The 20347-nt window shown below is 33.9% G+C and overlaps 1 protein-coding gene across 7 annotated transcripts in view; it reads right to left on the bottom strand.

The window, feature by feature from the left end:
* The window catches only part of SNTG1 (syntrophin gamma 1), a 319691-nt gene that overhangs the window by 36025 nt on the left and 263319 nt on the right, over positions 1 to 20347 (bottom strand). For 6 of the 7 annotated variants that reach the window (XR_013184136.1, XM_077185430.1, XM_054633700.2 and 3 more), the window contains 2 exons: positions 15702 to 15818; positions 11439 to 11510 (listed from right to left, as the gene is read on the bottom strand). Coding sequence is in view for 6 of the 7 variants with exons in the window: in XM_077185430.1 (XP_077041545.1) it covers positions 11439 to 11510; positions 15702 to 15818 (189 nt within the window). In the remaining variant the exon portion in view is untranslated. The remainder of the gene's footprint in view (positions 1 to 11438; positions 11511 to 15701; positions 15819 to 20347) is intronic. The other variant, XM_077185439.1, reaches the window with a different exon arrangement.

The raw sequence follows: 20347 nt of genomic DNA, 5'->3' as shown, positions 1-20347 counted from the left end.
AATAATTATCCAAGTTTTTGCTACTTATGTATGAAAATGAGAGTATGCTTTGATTTAGGAAAGACCTATTCAGTACTAGGTAGTATTTCCCCTCAGTGTTTTGCATATAAAAATTTAAGAATTTTTCATCCACTGCATTATACTGTGGCAAACAGCACACATAATGGACTCATTTATTATTGGAATTTCCATTCTGTGAAGTTCCTATTCAGAATGAAAAAAAATACAACATTTCCCCAGAAATAATAATTTAACTGAATAATATTTTCAATTTGTGATTAGCTCTAATGTATATACTTGTGATTTTGATATCATCATCAATGATTAGGCCCATGATAAGAGAACTGCAAGTCAAATACATCTAAATTATGTATTTCAGTATTTCTAAAATTGCTAACATATATATGAAGTATTCCTTTCCTAATTAGTGGTATTCCATTCTACATGTAAAAAAAGTTATATGCAAGGTTCCCCTTAGTACTGCTTCTGCAACTTTTTCTGATCTTTCTGCAAGATCTTTCTTTAGTTTTGCATTTCTTCTCAAGCATTAAAAATCTGTATTCCAGGTTTATAGAATGTAATAATTTGTGCAATAGATAACTGGACAAATCAATATGTAGGCAAAGCTAAAAGACAGCTACCTAAATGTCCTTATAAAGATAGGAATTTAAAGCACTTTTATTTTTTTTTAAGGAATCCAGCTGGAAGTTGTCCAAAAGTCTGCAAATTTAAAAAAAAAACCAAACTTGTCAAGAGTCTCAAAACCAGGCCTGGATGAAGCAGGAATCTTCATTAATTAACTTTTACCAAACCACTACTTCAATTAAAATATAAATGTCATTCTACCCATTTAAGAATCTGCTATTATTATATTCATTTAGCCAATGATGGACACAAGCCAATTTCACGTTGAGTTTTTAAGAACTTTTTCATACTGATAATGATTACAATGATAGTTGTACCATTTGCCCCTGATGCTCTCATTATGAATTAATAAAACTCTCTGAAGAGAGGCACACACAAAACTTTTAGCAGTGTGCTAATTCTCACTAGAGGGAATGTAGTCCTGCTGAAGGATGGGCTGTGACGAAAGACATTGGCTCACACCCAGCCACAGGGCAATCCAGCATCTCTGCTGACAGGACAGTATGACTCCTGCTTGCCTAATTAATAATGATATCCATGTAAAGTGAGAGTAATAAATTTGTCCATGGGAACTGAGCATGGCTCATTAAGCAGGTCCTTCCAAATTAAGGCAGAATACCTCTTTATCACTAAATAGTGACTTTGCCTTCACTTCTGCAGGGGTAATCTCTTCTCTTTTGAAAGACTGCTCTTTCCAGAAGCAGCACCACTTCTTTTTGATTACTTGTGTCGTTTCATTTTAAGTAGGATGAGTGCATTAAAAACTCATATTTTGGCTATTATTTAAATCTGCTAAGATGCAGGAGGCCCTCACCTCTTGTGATAGTCAGTGAGAGTCTATTCTACAAAGTTCTCTGAGACAGAAAACAAACATTTGCCACTTTCATGCTCATGGCATGATTTTTACTCAGGAGATGCTTAAGAATTTTCTGGAAGTCTGATTTACCTATAAAGTTATGGGTAAATGTAATATAGAGAGAGGCACATATATTTTCGCCATGGAACTGTAAATGTTAGTGACACCAGTGAGCAGTTTTTGACATGAACAATAATTCTTGTAAGATGTTTAAAACCATACTACATGTACCATAGTTTTGACCATACTATGTGCAAGACTTGCAAGAAAAGACTTGCAAGAAAATTATATTTCAGCAGTTAAAATGAGTTAAGTACTCATGTCTCTCATATTAATTATAACAGTTCTTCAAAACACATAAATGAGAAAATGTTTTCTTTGTTAACTAGTTCAGACAGTTCTACCAAAAGAATCGGTCCTATCATAATCAAGATTCAAACCTAACACCTAAATTCTCTGAAGATAAAACGCATTTTCTCATGCAATCTCTCCAAAGAAACTGTAAAAATGAATCACATCATGCCTTTACACTTCCTGGCATCAGTGCCCTGATAGTTTTACTGTTTGTGTCTCCTTTTACATATCATTTCTGGCTACATAAACATACATCCTTCTTTCTAAGGGCATATAATGATCTACTTCTTCAGCTGGAATTTTCGGAACACTCTGCTTGAGCATCATCATTAGTTGCTATGGTGATGGTTCTAATAGCATTTACAGGCAGCAGGGAAGAGATTCATTCCAGAGTGAAAAAAAGATCCAGCTTCTCCAACCTATCCTCATTACTCAAGTAATAAATAAATAATATCCATGAAGGCATGTATTTGTACATATCTCATCTTATTTGGACCCTTCTGAATTTCATTCTTAAGAAATGTAAAAAAAAAGTTGAAATTTCAGATATCTATGCATATACATATTTAGGCAAACAAAGAATTGCAGCCAAAGTAAAACTGGACAGAAAATATTTTGATGTTCAGATTTGACAAAAAGTATATTTACTCATGGGGGACACTGTTTATAACTGCAGGAGAAATTTTACTTTCGATTAAATTTCCACTAGAAAAATCTGTCTGATGGCTGGAGAGAAATAGAAAGGTTCCTTCCCTGTATTCCATTAGGTTCAGCATTAAGCTTGAATCACTTTCCTATTCTGCCTGAAAAGGAAAATTAATTTCCTATTCTGCCTGATTAAAAGACAGTCTTGAAGACCCACATTTGAATCAGAGCAAGAGTCTGAAAATAGGTTTCTTCTGAGTCAGTGCCATAATTGTGTCTATTTCTTAATGAACTCTACTGAGAAACTTGTTTATTTTTTTGCCATATGAGGAAAATTTTCAAAACGTTCATAAAACCGACTAATCTTTTGAGGAAATAAATTATTCTAATACTTTCTGGAGAGGCATTAGTGGTTATTTTCTGTTACATAGAAATCAGAGATGAGTATAATTACAAACAGATACTAAAAAATGTGCTGATCATCTGTTTAGAGAGTTACGAAGGTTTTTTACCTCTCCAAACTGTGAGACATTATTTGCTGGAAATTAAGTTCAAGAACAGATCCCATAAGAGTAAATATAATGATAATTGATAGCAATGTTAAAGAGTGATCTTATCTTTTCATTCTGACACTTTTTTAAAATAGTTTCTAAAATTTAAATAATTGTAGCTGACTTTATTTTCCCCATGTTAGTTGTGTGTCTGAGAATATTGTTGTATTTTATATTATAGTTAAAACAGCTAAATCAGTTCAATAAAATAAATTAGAAAAAGGAATTAAATTGGATTCTCCCAGTTAAAAAGAAAGAAATAAACAGAGAAGCATCAGCCCCCAAATCTGATTTTTGGGCTGCTCTGGGATTTCCATTCTTTGGACTAGCAATGGCTGATTCAGGGACAGGGACACTTTTGCTGCCCTTGGGAAGAAAAGTTAAGATCTACGAAAAAAAATGTAGTTCCTGGGCAAAATTCAACTGTTACCGTTTTGAAGATTTCATTCTGAACCTGCTGTATCCCCATGGTGTATAGGAAAAGAACTTTCCCTATATTTCCAGCTGTTGGGAGTTGTAATCCTACTGGCCATGGTGAGAACAGGACACTCTACATTTCCTTAAAGTGTCTACGCACCTCTTCAATTAGAGAAAAACCACCTGGCTCAGCAGCAGAAGTGGACAAAAAAATTACATGGAAGAAAAGTGCTTTTCATTCTCATTTTTGTCAGTTTTTGTGTTTGGGTTTTTTCTCCCAACTTTAGATGTATTTGTTTTTGAAGGCAGGTGAAGATCTTTTAAGGGTCTTCCTGATGAAAGACACAAACATTGGAAGGAGAAGCATTAAACTTGATTTAACAAAAGTTTGGAAAATTACCCACCAAACTGATTATTTGTTATATTAAAAGAGTTACCTACTTGACTGCATACTCTATCTTATTTAGCTTCCTTTCTTTTTTGCACAGAATTCCTTACTCAAACAGCTGCTGAATTATGTCAAGGTGAGAGTAGCAAAGTGAAAAGCATTTGTGTTGAATATCACTATGTCAGAAAATTTGTATAAGCAAATGTGTAAAAAACATTATTTTACACGCACTTTCTCATAGCACTAAGAAAAAAAATTAAAAAAGGACTGTGGTAAAAAAGGTCCTATCATAAAACAACAAGATAAAGATTTGTAAAGAAATTAATATTTCTGGTTTCACTGCTGGCTCTAGCTGTTGAGAGTAATCAACATTTAGACCTCCACTGAGAAGAGAATGCACCAAATGAAGTTTTGAATAGTTGCCCCTGAGACAGGAACACTTTATTTCATATAAGGATTGGGACACAATTTCAGTGAAAAATACAAAATTATCACTGCTGCATGAATGCCTAGAGTCACAAATTCTTTGTGCAATAAGGTTGCAGCATCTCAAGCGAAATTTAAATATTGCAATAGTCAGAAATAAAGATAGGAAAAAACTCAAATAATTAAAGTTCATGACCATAAAAGAAGAGAAAATTGATAAATAAGAGAAAAATGTTTCATAAAAATCTACTAAAATTGATGAGTCAGAGTATATTAGCTAATACAATACTGAATCACTCCAATCTTTAGAAATGCTCTGATTAGACTAAGTCAATGGAGGGAAACTTCTGAAGCTGCAGATAAATCTCAAGTATCTTGGATTTAAGACATGCACTTGTCTTTCCCAAGTATCCTTACACAGTATTTATATTTCCCACCTCATTTCTGCTCTTTTTCAACATACCCTTTGCCTTATGCTAAAAGTTAATTTGGCTTTGCTTTTCAAGGATGTTGCAGCAGCACTGTCAGTCTCATAACTAGACAGGCAACAAAAAGCAATTTCTGAAACTGAGAGGTTGCAGAAGTCATTTAAAAGTTTATTTTCTCCATCTGTTTATTCTTTTTTTTTCCTCTGTGTGTTTATCTTGTTATTTCTTCTAGGACGAAGGATCAGACTCTGAGATTGGCAGCCCCAGCACAACGCAAGTCATTTATTTTTCACCCAAAAGGTGACAGTTTATATTAATATTGCATAAGAAATGTCAGAAAAAGGCAGAGAGGGGGGGAATTAATAAAAAATGAGGAACCTCTCTAAAGTTAACGGGAAACATGAAAAGCCTTATTTAATAAGTTTACATTTCAAATATTGTTTGTCCTTTCTCTCTGAACCAAACAAAAAATGAATAAGTCTTTGTACAGTGGTAGTTGTGATGCAGCTAATAACACTGTTTCTTTGCTTTCAGAAAAGTCTTCTACATGGTGCTGCAGAGTTACAGCAACATCAACACCTTTTACACATAGGGCTCAGTAAATTTATCCAGATTAACATGGATTAGGGCTTGTATAACTATGTAGATGTTGAGGAGAAATGAACTGAAATCACACACAGAATCACAGAAGACGTGTATGATCTCACCCGAGGTGCAGCCATCTAGTGCCTGTCTCTGTGCATGATAGGAGCAGCTACACACCAGCTTACACTTAAAAGGATCCAGTGGTGGAAATTCAGTGGCCTTGTCAGGAGCTCTATTTCAATACAGAAATTTTTCCCTATGGCCAAACTGAAGCCAACTCAGTGTTAGCCTTGATGTCAGTGGACATGGAGAGATTTCTATTACTATTTTCCTTATCTTAGAAGACAACTGTAATTCTATTTAGAGTGGAAATAGATCCTCTTTTATGTGGAAACATCATATAGTCTTAAATGTAGGACAGAAGGCAAACCAAAGACTGAAAATTACTTCAATTGTTTTCAACTGAAATACCCAACAGTTAGCATTCTTTCCAAGAACCTGGCTAAACCCCAGCTGAAAATCTAATATTCCTCAGATGCAGCATTAACTTATTCATAAAAGGCATGCATTACTTCTGCCTCTTTAGTGTTGGCAGTCTTTTAGTGGAATCACATCAGGATACAATGTGCACCATTGAGCAAACCATGTGAATGACAGACCTCAAAAAATGTTCTCTACCTGCACTTTATATGTTTATGTGTCTATTGGCATTATTTTTAAAACTTACCTGAATACAATAACATTGTCAGCAGTTTCCCATCATTTTTATATTATCCTTTCCCCATACTTGGCTTACTGGAAATGGACAGCATAATTAATTTAAGTAGGAAAAATTAACATAACTACACTTGAGGATTTTACACATACTAACAGCTAAAATAAGGAAGGAATCACAAGTCTTCTGAGACACCAAGTTGGTCCTGATTAATATAGCAAGAAAATTATAGCTGCACTGATGTGAATGGTACTAAGTGTAAACACCAATGATTCACTACCCTGACATGTTGCCAGCACAGACTGCCTTCCACAGTTATCCTCACATTTCGTTTCAGAGCTGATCTGACACTTGAATATGTTTCCTGTTTTATGCTGAATAAAGCATGATCTAACTGTGAATCTCCAAATATTTTTGCATGCCACTGAAGATAAGAGGCAGGTGACTAAACTATAGAAAGCATTTTCTCACAATTACAAGGAGATGTTTGGATGAGCTGAAGAACATCCAACATGTTTGGATGAGCTGAAGTAACTGAAGCAAAAAGGGCAGAGAATGCAATTTCTTATGTTATTCTTCATAATTTACCTGAATCACATAACAAAACTTTTTCTACCCCTATACGGAAAAAAATGTTTGAATATTTAAATTATTTACAAATTTATCTAAAGTACTTAAATCTTGTTAAATTATACACACTTACACATGTACACACTGTCAAAACACACGTGCTTAAACTGTGTATCAAGTGATACCAAAAAGACATATACAGTTAAATCAGATTTGAAATACTGAACTTGATAAGGGCCCCTGCCTTTCTGAAGTTAGTGATAGAATTACCTGCTTTTCTGGAATATTGAATATTGTGCAATTGCAACATTAAAATTAGTTGGCTGTTAATGGGGCTTTACTCCCCAAAATAAAGGATAAGGTAAAACAATTTATTCTGGGAGGATAAATTAGAAATATTTATTGATAGCAAATTCTTCCAGCAGTTCTATTGAAAATGACTCATAGACACATTTTAATGTCAAAAGTGGTATCATAAATTATCTTGCCTGACAAATTTCTTAACACAGATCACAGATTTTCATCCACATGCTGGTGTCACTGTCCCATTAGCATTAGTCTGAATAAACTTGTGATTAAAAATAAAAGAGTGGTTAAATGCTATCAACTTCTTGCTGGTTCAAATGGTGTGCTACTGGTTCAAATGGTTTAAATGGTTTCAACTTCTTTCACTGACTAATCAGCACAGCTTTTACAGTTCTTACCTGCTTTGCCATTTTAACTTGCCTGACTTTGATTTCCGCTCACTTTCTTTTTACCTGCTTATTTTTAGGGTTAAAGAGTTCTTCAGTGCCTTGTTTTCTCCCTGCTTCTACCACTTAATAAACAGATCTATTGTATTTTTAATAAATTATTTCATATGCTTACCAATTTATGCATTTACCCCCCCCAGGTCTTAAGTTATTTGCATCTCCATAAATGCTCCTTTTATATCAAACATAGCCACTGCTGTTTGCCATTATTTCACAATTAATAATTTAAACCAATTAAATTAAAATATGATTTTTGTACTCAGCCAACTTTATTTAGGTCTCATGAGAATAATTATTATTTCATCCCCAAAATCTTGACAATTAAGAGTTTCATATTTATGTGATATGTATTTTTATCTGGTAGTTTGTAAACTTTAAACAGAATATTTTTTATTTTATGTTATTGTTATGGTAATGTATGAAAGTGGTTATGAGATTTTGGGGTTTTTTCTATTTTTCTACTGTATAGAATTGTAAATACTAAATTAGGGGATCAATGGCATTCTGCTAAATTTCTTTCAACAAAGCTGTTTTTCACACAGTGAAAAGACTGCTTTTTAAAGTGTATTTTTAAGCTTCAAATTTTAAGGGCCATCCTGGTCATTTAGAAGGTCCTAATCAAATTAGAATAGAGACTTAATGCCTTGCTTCTACCTCCTTTTCTTTGTAATCTGATCCAGAAAATAAAAGAAAAAAATATACAGTTACAACAGAATGGTGATTAATTTGATGAGCATTATAAATATGAATCTGCTAGCTATAAATCACATAATAATCTCTGACATCTCCGAATAAGGTGCAGAACATCCTGCCTTTTAGCTGCTTGACACTAAGGCAACTGTGACAATTTAAAATGGCATCCCAGTCTTCTTTATTGTTTGTGAAAGAAATCAGAGCCTTTGGAATGGATACTAGAGGAAAAAGAACACTAAACACATGCAAGTAAATATAAAGAAAATATGGTGGCAGCCAAGTTTTGGGTTTTACTTAACATTTTTGGACCATATACTCTTCCTGAAAATTAAATCAGTTAAATACTTTGTAGTAGACAAAGTATTGTGTAGACATTAATATTTGATTACTGTTTGAATATTTCTACTGTTACCAGAAGAGGAATTATTCTCTCATCCTGAAACACTAAAATATGCATTCAGTAGGATCTGGGAGCTCATATTCTCCACTGTAGTGCTTCTGTCATGAAGAGAATTAAAGAAGTCTGAGGAAAATCACAATTCTATTTAAAACAACAAACTTAGGGTAGTAAGTCTCTCTAATCCAGACTGTCCTTGAGAAGTTCATCAGAATTTTAGTCACAATTAAGGAGTGGAAAATGGAGAAAAAACACTTAAAGACATATTAAGTAAAGTCCTGTCCTTGTGGCATGAGGGACAGTTATTGAAATTGCCAGTATATCCCAGAGAAAATACCAGCTACCTTGGGTGACACTGAATCCTAATGAATATAGTCTGAATATGGATTTTTTTTTTAAATACCTCATTCAAAAGCAAGCAAGCCATGCAATACAGATACACTTTGCTTGGTAAATGATGTGGTAGCACTTAGTTCTAAAGCACTACTTCTCACTCATACAGAGGTTAGCACAGCCTATTTGCAAGTCCTACTTGAAGTGAATATTAGCCAGAAAATCTGTGTCATTTTCCAAGTCTGATAGATTTATAACAAAAGTAGCATTTGAGGTACTGTAAAAGGGAACAAGTTTGAAGGTGATCACAAAACACCAGAGTAACCTTTTTTTTTTTTTTACATGGTCTCTGATTCAGTAATATCCATGGGGCTTGTTCAAATGGGTCTAAAAACCACTCATTGCTTAAATTGAGACTTTTAAGATGCTGGCATAAAAGCTGAACAAAACTTGAGTTTCTACAGATGTTCAATGTAGTAGTGTAATGGGAAGCTGTTTTTCTTGGTTTATTTGCTTTTATATTTAGTGAAACCATAGTTAAGTTCTATAGCAACTGCCATAGAAAACTAGAATATGGTGAAGATTAATGCTCCAATGTCAGAAGCTGCAATTCCGTTGCAATGATTTTCCCACTTCCATTTTTTATTATTTACTGGTTTTTGTCAGCTACAGAACCTGCTTGAAACATTTCAGCATTTGATAAGCCTGACCAGTTATTTACAGAAAATACACAAATAACTGACAATGAATAAAGTGATAAAGAAACACATAAATTACATTCTTATATTACTTATCCTGGAATTGCCTCTCTGTTAATATACACCAAGGCTGGAAAATCTAGACCTCTTCCCAGACAGTTTGGATGGCTGGATGATAAAAAAAACCCAGCATATTTGCACTCTTTTCTGTGCTTCCACACAGCAGTGCCAGAAAGGCACTATTATAGGTTTTACTGCTTTGTGGATTGTCTCCTTGGCTGTAATAACTTCTGCTACATGGCTGAGAAATGAAAATAAACCAAAAAAACAATGTATTGATATACAAGACTAGGAGACACAGAACAAAGAGGGGAACAGAAAAACAGCAAAAATTGAAAGTAAATTAAGAAGACCATTAACAAAGGCAAATGGCTAAAAGAAAAGAAGAAAGACCTTTAAATTACAGAAAATTATATGGCACACATTCCATAAATTTCTATTCAAAGAGTATTAATCTTTGGATAAATCATAAGGAGGCATCATCCTGTCTCCAAAGCACTTAGTTCTCTGATAAAGAAGAGCTACCTTGATGCTTATTGCATTAAGTCCCAGGCCTGAAGGAATCAGAGGTTACCAAAGGGAAAAGGAAACAAGTGCATGTAAGAAGTGGCATTTTTCAACTCTTTCAACACCTGATGTGTTCTTAGAGCTTTGCTCACTTACACTCAATGCAATGCCTTCACCGAATGAACAACTTGTCCTGTTACTCCTCTCCCTACATGAGCAGCGCTAAGGAGCCAATATTTGCAGACACTTGGTAATTGAAGGACATCCCACAGGAATGGGATGTTTTATGTTTGGGAGGTTCTACTCCTTGATGAAGACACCAGACCTCACAGTGAACACAGCACTTGTCTGTTCAGATCGCTAGCAAAGAGGATTTTTTTCAGACTATAAACTTGGTGGGGTTTCTTTGGGTTTTTTTTGTGGTTTTTTTTTTTTTGTTTGTTTGTTTGTTTTTGGTTTTTTCATGTAGTTTTTTTTTTTAAGTCTCAAGTGTAAAAATTTTCCAAATTTTATTGAGCCATTGCAACCTTAATCTGTCTCCCTAAGGAAAATATAGTGCACCTATGTGACCTACAAACCTAAGAAATGTACCATTTATGTCAGTAAAAGGCCTTCCCAGTGGAAAAAACTTTTAAAAAGTATGGTATTTTTATTTTTCTTGTTGATTCTAGTCTGCCTCTGCCCAGATAAAATGATAGAAATGTTAAAATTACCTTTTATGTAATTTGGACCAAAAAAACCCCAAGACCAACATAAATCAGAAAGCACTTCACATTAATAGAAAAAGGCATCTCTTTTCCTTCTCATCTGTTTTTCACTGTTTTTAAAATAGAGAAAAGAGCAGATAAAATAATTCTGATTGAATTCACAATTTAAAAATTTGAAACAATGTACAATAATGGTCTTATTTCACTTGCTACTCATAATTTTAGCTTTCTAAACATGTATCACTATCTCTTCTCATTTATTACACTTCAGACAGACTGAAGAAAATGGAAAAAATAAGACAAAAGTTTTCAGAAGGGTATTGCATATTTTAAAGGCTCTGCTCTCAGTCCTAGTGAAATCATACATTGCAGCTGCTACTAGTTCCATGAACATATTTGATAACAACCAAATTGATCACTGCTTCTTTAGGTCCTCACTTAGAAAAGTTAGTATTACACTAGTTAAATGTGACATTAAAGTGAAGCTGTAAACTCCATACAGCATTATGGAGAAATAAGGTCGTTTCCTGGTCAAAATCAGTTTATTTCCAATTTTTCCATGCCTTCTACTTCAATTTTGTACCTACTGACACCAGAACTTCTGATATTTGACCTTAAAGGGAAAAAAAAATAGATCTCTTTCTGCAAGGTAGTTAGTATTATGCTCTTGTCTGTCAAAGTGGCAATTTGTTTTATACTTTCTTATCATACCTTGAGAATTTTGCACATTATCTCATAAACTGAAAATGTTTTCTCAGCTCGTGTCCAATCCCAGGTTGTGACCTTTAAAAAACAAACAAAACACAAAATAAACATAAAAAGAAATTAAGTTATTTTTGTCAGTTTTTAAGAATTAGGTTTACTAATAAAAAAAGAAAAAATCCCTAAATTATTTACATTGATTAAAATATATTCAGAAAGACCAAGCACTGCCTCAAAGCAACAACTAGCAGGGACCAGACTCTTCCATCTAGGAGATGTCCTCCCTGTCCTTACAATGCAGATCCTCTGCATGCAGCCTGCTCTATGCAGAATGAAGATACTTGCCCTGGGAACTTGCAGGGTTTGCAGTGAGATCCTGAGAGGATGCAGCCCTTGAATTTCCATCTCACAGAGCCAGGGCCCTGCCCATTAGAAAACATGCTTCTCACCACTTTCCTCCTTGTAACTGCGTGCCACTATTTGCTCCCAATCACCCACAGCATTTGCAGATCCATAAAACCAGCCTCCAACCTTGCAATGTCCCAGGCACTTACCCCACATCCCTTGAGATCCAGAGGGAAAAAAACCAAGCATGAAACAACACAGGCAGATATTAATTTTTCTATTTTTCTTACCAAGATCAATCTACTCCTAAATTCTAACAAACTAAGATTTGAAGAATAGTCTTTTTTTTCTCCCTCTTTGTTTTGGGATTTCACAACTGTTTTTAACTGTGTTCATTTTAAGCAACAGTTTTACACAGAAAAAGGCTTATATAAAAGAATTAAATTAAATCATGGAAGGGTCAGTGTTAAGACTTAAATGAGACAGAAAGGGATAGATAAATATCTTCAGTAAGGGAAGAGTTAAGGCAATATCAGAACAGTGTATAAAGTTTCCAAGGAAAATGCAAGCAGAAAACAGGAAAATATTAAAAATCTCAAAATAAAGAAGAAAGCACAAAATAGAATCAAATTGAGGTTATAAATGAAAGAATAATGAACTTAATGGTAAGACACTTTGGACATTGGCCCATATCCAAAGGAAGACAGCTGTATCATTAAATTTGTTAGACACAATGAAGAGGTTGATGAAAACATACATTACTGCTTCTACCAGATTCAGGATAAAGTTTTTGAAAGTTTAAAAAAAAAATTAATAGTTTCTAGAGCCCAAGGAACAAAATATTATATGAGATTAATTTATCTCTTACTTAAAGAGAAAGTAATCATTAATAGATCAAAATTATTTTGATGCTGTATGAGAAAATTCTATATCTAACTAATTTTTAGTTATAAACATTGCTGTAATGGAAGGTCCTTTAAGGAAATCACAGGCAGGAATGAAACTTCAAAAACACAGTGTTATAGTTGCTCTTCTATTAGAATTTTCTTTATTTACAGTCATTGTCAAATGTAGTCTTCCCTATCTTATTGAACTGTGGGTATTAAACCACAAGGCTACTATTTTTCCTATGGACAAAAAGATAAATTTCTCACCATGAACAGAAAAATGGGGAGAGGAGCCTTGCTACAGTCCCACTGAGCCCACAACACCCAGTCATACCAGATGAAGTCCTATTGTTCCATGAGGAAAAGTCATTATTATTGCTCCTGAAGCACAAAGTCATTTGGAGTCATGTTTCAAAATTTACGATAGGCTCCATATTTTGGGAGGGAATATAAGAGCTCCCTCTTCTCCCCTGCTTTCCTGATTTTGTTTGTAACTGTAAAGGGACTTCTTTTCAGATCAAAACAAAACTTTTTCTGTACAAAGATATGTGCAAAAACAAAAGCAATTGTAGAATTAAGACACCCATAGAAATTGCTGCAACATTCACTTTTAATGTTTTAATTTAAAATATTGAGTAGCAAAAGAAAGGATGTTAGTGGCTCTTTCTCAAGTAAATTTCCAATTATAAATTGGAAGAAATTGAAAACCACCAGAGTTGACACAATCATTCTAAAGAAGGAAATGTGCCAGGAAATAATAGAAAAAATAATGGTAAAGAAGTAATTTTCTTTAAAATTTTCAAAAGTAAGATAAGAAACACTAGGATTGCTCTTTTATCTGAGCATGGGAAGTAGAAGTACTATTGATCAAACAAATAAAAAAAGAGGCAGGGGAGGCTGTTGATAGACATCATTTAAACACATGCTTCCCTAATGTGTTAGAATTTGGCAGAGACTGGGGAAATACTTCTGTTTGATTTTCTGGTTGAGAAAGTTTACAGGACATCTCTTTTCAGAAAACAACTTTGTCCAAGCAGTTTATACTGCACATATAACTAAAGCAGTTTTAGTTTTAACTACATTTTATATATCTCCTAAAAAGAAGCTCTGAAACTGTCATTAAATTTTGTTCATAATATTTTCTAATCCCTGGAAGAGACAAACTTTCAGAATAGCAAACTTAACTGTATATGTAAAAGTTTGCATATAGAAAATAGGATTTTGGAAGTTTGCAATTATTGTATACATTGCATGTTGGAACTGGTTGAACTTTAAGGTCCCTTCTAATATAAACATTCTATGATTCTATGTCTTTAAGGCAGCTCTGTAGGAGCTCTTCCTCTGTCCTAAAAAAAGCATGCTTATCATTCTGCTTCCCTCCTACTCCATGAAGAGAAAATATTTTTCTCTGCATTTGAACAGTTTTTCTATTTTAGACAAGGAATCAGAATCTGGCAGTACAAATTCATTTTGTGCTTGCAGCTGAGCTGAAACAAGAGCTATAAAAACTTGAGGATGGATTTCTTGTCTTATACAATAGAAGCTTGCCAAGATTTTCCTTACTCATGTCACCATGGTTCAGGTTCTTCATATGAACATGTTCCTTTCACACCCATTAATCACCTCTCATCAGACATTTACCCCCTACAAGTATATCACCCCTATAAATTTATGATTCTTTAGTAAAGAGGTTTGTGGTCTCTTCCACAGTTCTTAGAAAAGAATAATCTTCCTCTTTTGTATTGAACAAGATTTCTCATCATTGTTTCTGATTCGATCTAGTACCCAGAATGGAGTTGGTTTTACTTGACAGGCAGCTGAAGTAGTTCTGGGAAAGACAGGAGAGATGTTTTTGAATTAAGGTGCTTGTTATCATAATCTGACATTTAAATTGGACCCTGAGAAATTAATTAATAGACCTGAGAGAGCCAAAATCCCACACCCATGAACCAGACTAAAAACATTGAACATATGATGTTTTCAGTTCATGCTTACTTCCATTCCCCATGTCTTTCACATGCTTTTAAACCTTTTGCTAAATGAACACCAATAGTTACTGATGATCAAACTAAAGATTTGCAAGATGACTTTGAACTACCTCAGGAAGATATTGCCCCAAGAGGTGGTAGATGCCCCATCTCTGAAAGCATTCAAGACCAGGTTAGACAGGCTCTGAGCAACCTGCCCCAGTTGAAGGTGTCCCTGCTTGCTGTAAGGAGGTTGGACTAGATGACCTTTAAACCTCCATTTCAACCCAAACTATTTTATGATTCTGTTTCAGGCAGGAAGGAGCTACAGCCCGACAAACACAGGGTTTAGCAGCAGTCAGAAAGGTCACCCAATAAACAGGAAAAATTAATCCACATGACTCTTCCTGCTGCAGGCATGGATGGGACTGCTACTGTCTCCTTAGCAACTGGCTTAAAAGTTAGCTAGAGGATCTTTACTGCATCTTAGATGTACCATAAGACAGTGAAAGTAAATTTCTGAGTATAAGATGAGCACTAAAATTTTGCCTGGTGTTCCCAGTGAGATTCCAATTAATATTTTAACTTAAGCCAATTTCATTTGATTCCCTACCTTCCTTTTGGTGCTCTCAAGCAGCAAAAACTTACATTCAGGATGGAATCTAAGTAGAGACATATTGCCATCTCTACAGCATGTAAAAAGCTTTGATATTTCCCCAAATCTCAGCAGTTTCTCTAGAATGATTGTTTAGTTTAAATCTAACCATGTTGCTTTGGGCCTGTTCTGTCTGCCAAAAGAAAATTAAAAGCTCCCTTTTAACATGAGCAGATTTCTCTTTTATTTTTTTAAGTGTTCATTTAAGTGTGGGAAAATAAGTTCTTGCTAGATATCCAATCATCTGATGAAGAGCTGTTTTCCATCACTTTTCTACCACACACCCTGGAACTCTGCTGTTAGTTACAGTCCTGCTAGCCCAATGAGTGGTATCTCATTGTGAAAGACATGTACATATTATATGACATTATTTTATTTAATAACATTTATTCCCACTAAGCATAAGAAACATACTTACTGGAGGTGCTATAAATTTATACAGGGAAGATCCCCTCAGCGCTAGAAACTTTGGTGTGTACATTCGGTCCTGAAGGGAGTCTTGTTCCCGTTCTTCCGTCCAGCCCATGTAGACTATCTGACAAAAAAATCAATAGTGTTGACAATTTCTCAGAAATTTTCTTTTGTTGCAAGTATTTCACGTGCATAAACTGATGTCTGTTAAATTTAACAAAGCTGCAAACCTTGAACCCCAGACACAATATCATACATTGACAGTTTTTATAAATGATGCCTGTTAGGACAATGCAAAAGCATGAGAAGAAATATTTATTGTACTAGCAACAACAAGAAACCTAAACCACATACTCTAGGGGTGTTAAAGGTGTATTCTACATATTTGCTACAGATCATGTCAGTGAAATTTAATGTAAGTGAAGTGTAGGGAGCCACCAGTCAGGAATTCTAAGTCAAGCAGCTGCTATTATTCAGCAACATATATACAGCCTCCACATGCAAGTTCACAGTCATACATTAAACAATACAATGTTACAAATTTCAAAATAATGTCAATTTTTTTTTCTTTTTTTCCATCATTTCCAAATAATGTCAATTTTTTTTTTCTTTTTTTTTTTACTCCCTGAAAATCTCTGTGTAGTAATTTTGAACTTTTTGCTTAGAAAGAGGAGATTAGCAGACTATTTTCAGTCACTATTTTGAACAGACTTCATCTGTAGCAACAACAGAGTTGTAGAATCCTGTAGAGTCTTACCACTACCAGCAGATCTTCTGACACAGATGTTTCAGCTAGAACTTATTCCAGCTCAAACATCAGCTGTAATTTCCTATCTATCTTGTTAATTTTGAGTTATTTAATATCAAATTCTTAAAGAGTAGAACTTGAGTCACCACTATGCCAACTTCTGGAGAACCACTGAACAGGGAGTAGACACATCAAGGGACATTTGATTTATAATCGTGCCATTAGTAATAAAACACATTTTCCAGTGTGCATGGGTAATATACTGCTACAGAAAATAGTTCAACCCATATTTCATACAGTGCTGCTCATGGGATAGATCTATTTTTAAATGTCTCTGTGAAACTAATCTCTACACTAACAAAGAAGTTATGGGACATTGCTTAAATGTCAGTAATAATAGAGTAAGGAAAATGGTAATAATTATTTAACAAAAAGGTAAGTCAACAAGTTTGTAAGTTCACCAGTGGTATGAGTTTCCCTAAAATGAATGTTTAACTGCATGTCTTATCCTCCCAGATTTTAAATGTGGTGTACCTTTGGAAAAAAATTTACACTAGTTTATTTCTGTACTTTTGGGCAGTGAATTTTCAGCAACATTTCTTCATGGAATATCCATTAAAATTAAAATAAATAGTGTGTCTATTGCTTTTCTTTTTCTCTCTTTTTTTTTTTTTTTGAGGGGGGGGATGGGACAGGGGAGGTTGTATTTTTTTATCATAACACACTGGAAATTATTAGCTTTTTCGAAATCCTCTTGTATGAAATCAACACTACTAGTCTCTGTCACAGTTTATTGGATATTTTATGGTCTATAACCAGAGAGAGGGAGAAGGTCCATTTTTCTCTTACTACAATGACACCTCGATACTTAATTATTTTGTCAATATCAAACACTAAAACTGTCATATAGTCTCAGGTTCAATGAAGAACATGTGTTGAAGTATCTGCTCGTTTGGTGACTAAATAAGTTCATAAAAGTCAAAAAGAAGACAGATCTGTACCACAATATTCAACCATCAAAACAAATGCCAAACACTGTCTTTTTATGCAATAACTATAAAGCCATGTTCTCTGAAATCTCATTCATTCCTGGATGAAGAACAATTCAGAAGGAAAAAAAAAAAAAAAAACCCAAACAAACAACTGACTGGTAAAGTAAGAGAAGTTTAAATGATTTCACTTCAATGTTTATTCAAATTTCTCTCATTTCTGCTGTTTCATATACTATCCATAAATAAGATCCTCATCCTTCTGACTTGACTGCAGTCTCTAGATCTCAGTGACTGAGGTGGTTTTACACAAAAGAAGTGTGAAAGTACAAACAAATTGTACTACTATGTGCAGAAGTTTGGCACATTTTCTGTCTATAACTGAAGAAAATGCATGATCTCTAATTTCTAGGAATTGAGGCATCTCAATTCAATTTAATTAATTTGTTCATCTTGATTTCTTTAAATTGGACACACCATAAGACATCATCTTGCCTGATGATATAGAATATCCCTGTAACATTGTATGTAATCCCCTCTTAGTGTTTTTCTCTTTCATATTTCTACATCTACTATTCATCACAATAACAGGATACAGTCACTCATGCTGTGCAGAGGTATTGATATTCCACATTTGATTGATACAATACTAAAGTAGCCATGAAATTTAGAGCAATTGCTCCCTTAGATATTTCTCCTTTGCCTCTGTAGATCATGAGGAAAAATGAGATTGATTTTCCAGACAACCTGCTGTACCAAAAGTTTTATTAACAGAAAAACATTTCTCCTTCAGGCTCAATACCTGCTATTCAACACAGACAAGAAATGTCAAGCAAAGGCTGCATGATTATAATTAGGAACATTTGCAAGTTTGTTTGACTGCATGTGCGTATTCACATGTGTGGATTAAAATAGCACAGGCTATACTCTGGAAAACAAGGCAAAACTAAACAAATACTTGATAACTACTTTAATAGATAACTTTTAAGTTCCTAAAGTGATCTCAGTTTATCTAAACATATTAAACATGTGAAATTAAATAAAATATTGCAATTTTTTAGAAAATTAAGGTGAGAAACTGTTGAAATTTTTCACTTTTGTGGTAAAGTAGATGACATTTTTGAAACAGTTACTGGGAAATGTTCTGACTTCTAAAAAAGCTTCGACCTATAAAAACTTAGAGAAACTTATTTACTTGAAAGGGATTGTAACTTACAAAATTAATAGTTCACGTAACTTACAAAATTAATAGATCATGCATATATATGAAAAGAAATATTGGATGAATATGATATACGACTGAGAGTTTTGAATCGTGTCTCAGTGTAGCTACACATGGGGACTTGGCACATATGGCACTTCATGAAATTATGAAATTCCAGAAATTTCATTTCTGAAAATAAATGCTTAGCACAGACACGTGATGAACAGATATAAATGCTAATCACAAACAGACAGTGCATAGCATGCTCCTTTATAAAATAAAAAAATCTAGTTAGTTTTTAATCTTATCAAGTTTTTTTGAGCCCCTATAAAACTGTTGATTGTTATCAACTAATGTGGAAGGGGTAGTGAAAACAGATTTTATTTATGATTTGCATTCCATTTAAAAGATAATTGTTGTATTCCTGGTTTCTAACTTACCTCAACAGCTCATTCTTCAAAATCAAATGGTGACACAAATTAGTTAACTTAGTGGCTGCTGGTTCAGTAACAAAGACTCAATAAGTCATTATGGTTTATGACTTGAATCATGGACAATTTTTAAAAAATCTATATTGAAATGATAAATGAAACAGGACAATTTCTTCAGTCAAAAATCCATAATCTTGTAATTTAGTATGTTCTTAAATCACACAGACATCCTAATCAAGCAAGATGAATTGCCATATTTTATATCAGTCCAACGTATTGCTAAAAATGACTTAAATAGCCTTGACTATCAGGGTGACTTTTTCAGAGTTTTTACACATTATATTTTAGGAAGAATAGTAAGACAAAAGTAAAAGAACATTTCCCCAAAATGAAATGTAATATCTATGTGACATCATAAAAGTGAGGCAATTCAAAGATCAGAACAGATGCATTGACAGCTTTTTATCTTACAAGTCTAATACTCATACTCACTTTATGTGAAATTGTGCTGTAGGGTGACAGGATGAACATGGGATCCAAAGACTAATAAATATGTCAGACAACACAGAGGGAAAGTAATGAGGGATGAGAAATTCAGATAATGCTCTCTACTCACTCTGGTTTTAATATAATTTTCTCTGTACTTTTAAAAATAATTGTTTGTATAGTCTAAAAATTCATTATAGTCAATTGTTAGCAGAAAAACAATAAAAAACCACACTGGAAAAGTGGGGAAAAATAGAAGAAAAAGGGTGGTCACAACGCAATCATTGGCAAAGTCTATTCTGCTTCGGAACCAGTTTAGGAAAAGGCTTAGGAATTTTATGCTGCATAAAAAAAAAAAATTTCAAAGTCAACAGAAGAACTAATCACATAAAATTTCGAATGGATGCTAGAAAAATTTTGCCCTATTTTAAATGGAGTCAAAATGTCTCCTATCCTCTTTTTCAGGTTTTTGAAAAGCCTGCTAATCTTTCCACATTTTTTTACTTCCCGTGAAATATTTTTTTTTCTTCCTCATCAAAAAAAAGTTCACTAAACTCTAGCTATCACTGACAGCTCTAGAGATCACTCAACTATAAATAGGTTATTCCATCTAAGCTTACACATGCATTGTATCTCACAACTTAATTTTCTTCTGTGGAAGAACTCACATTGTCATCTTGCTACCAGACCAAGGCTGAGTATAGGTTTTCCATTTGGCTTTGTCTTGTTCTATTTTTGAAATGACCACACAAAAATTGAGGAAATATTATCAGGTCTTAAAGTAAATTATGTCAG

Source organism: Agelaius phoeniceus, chromosome 1, assembly GCF_051311805.1.
Source record: "Agelaius phoeniceus isolate bAgePho1 chromosome 1, bAgePho1.hap1, whole genome shotgun sequence".
In the NCBI taxonomy this organism is placed as follows: domain Eukaryota; kingdom Metazoa; phylum Chordata; class Aves; order Passeriformes; family Icteridae; genus Agelaius; species Agelaius phoeniceus.
Note: the sequence above shows the minus strand (reverse complement) of the source record. Positions and strands in the feature narration are given on the sequence as shown.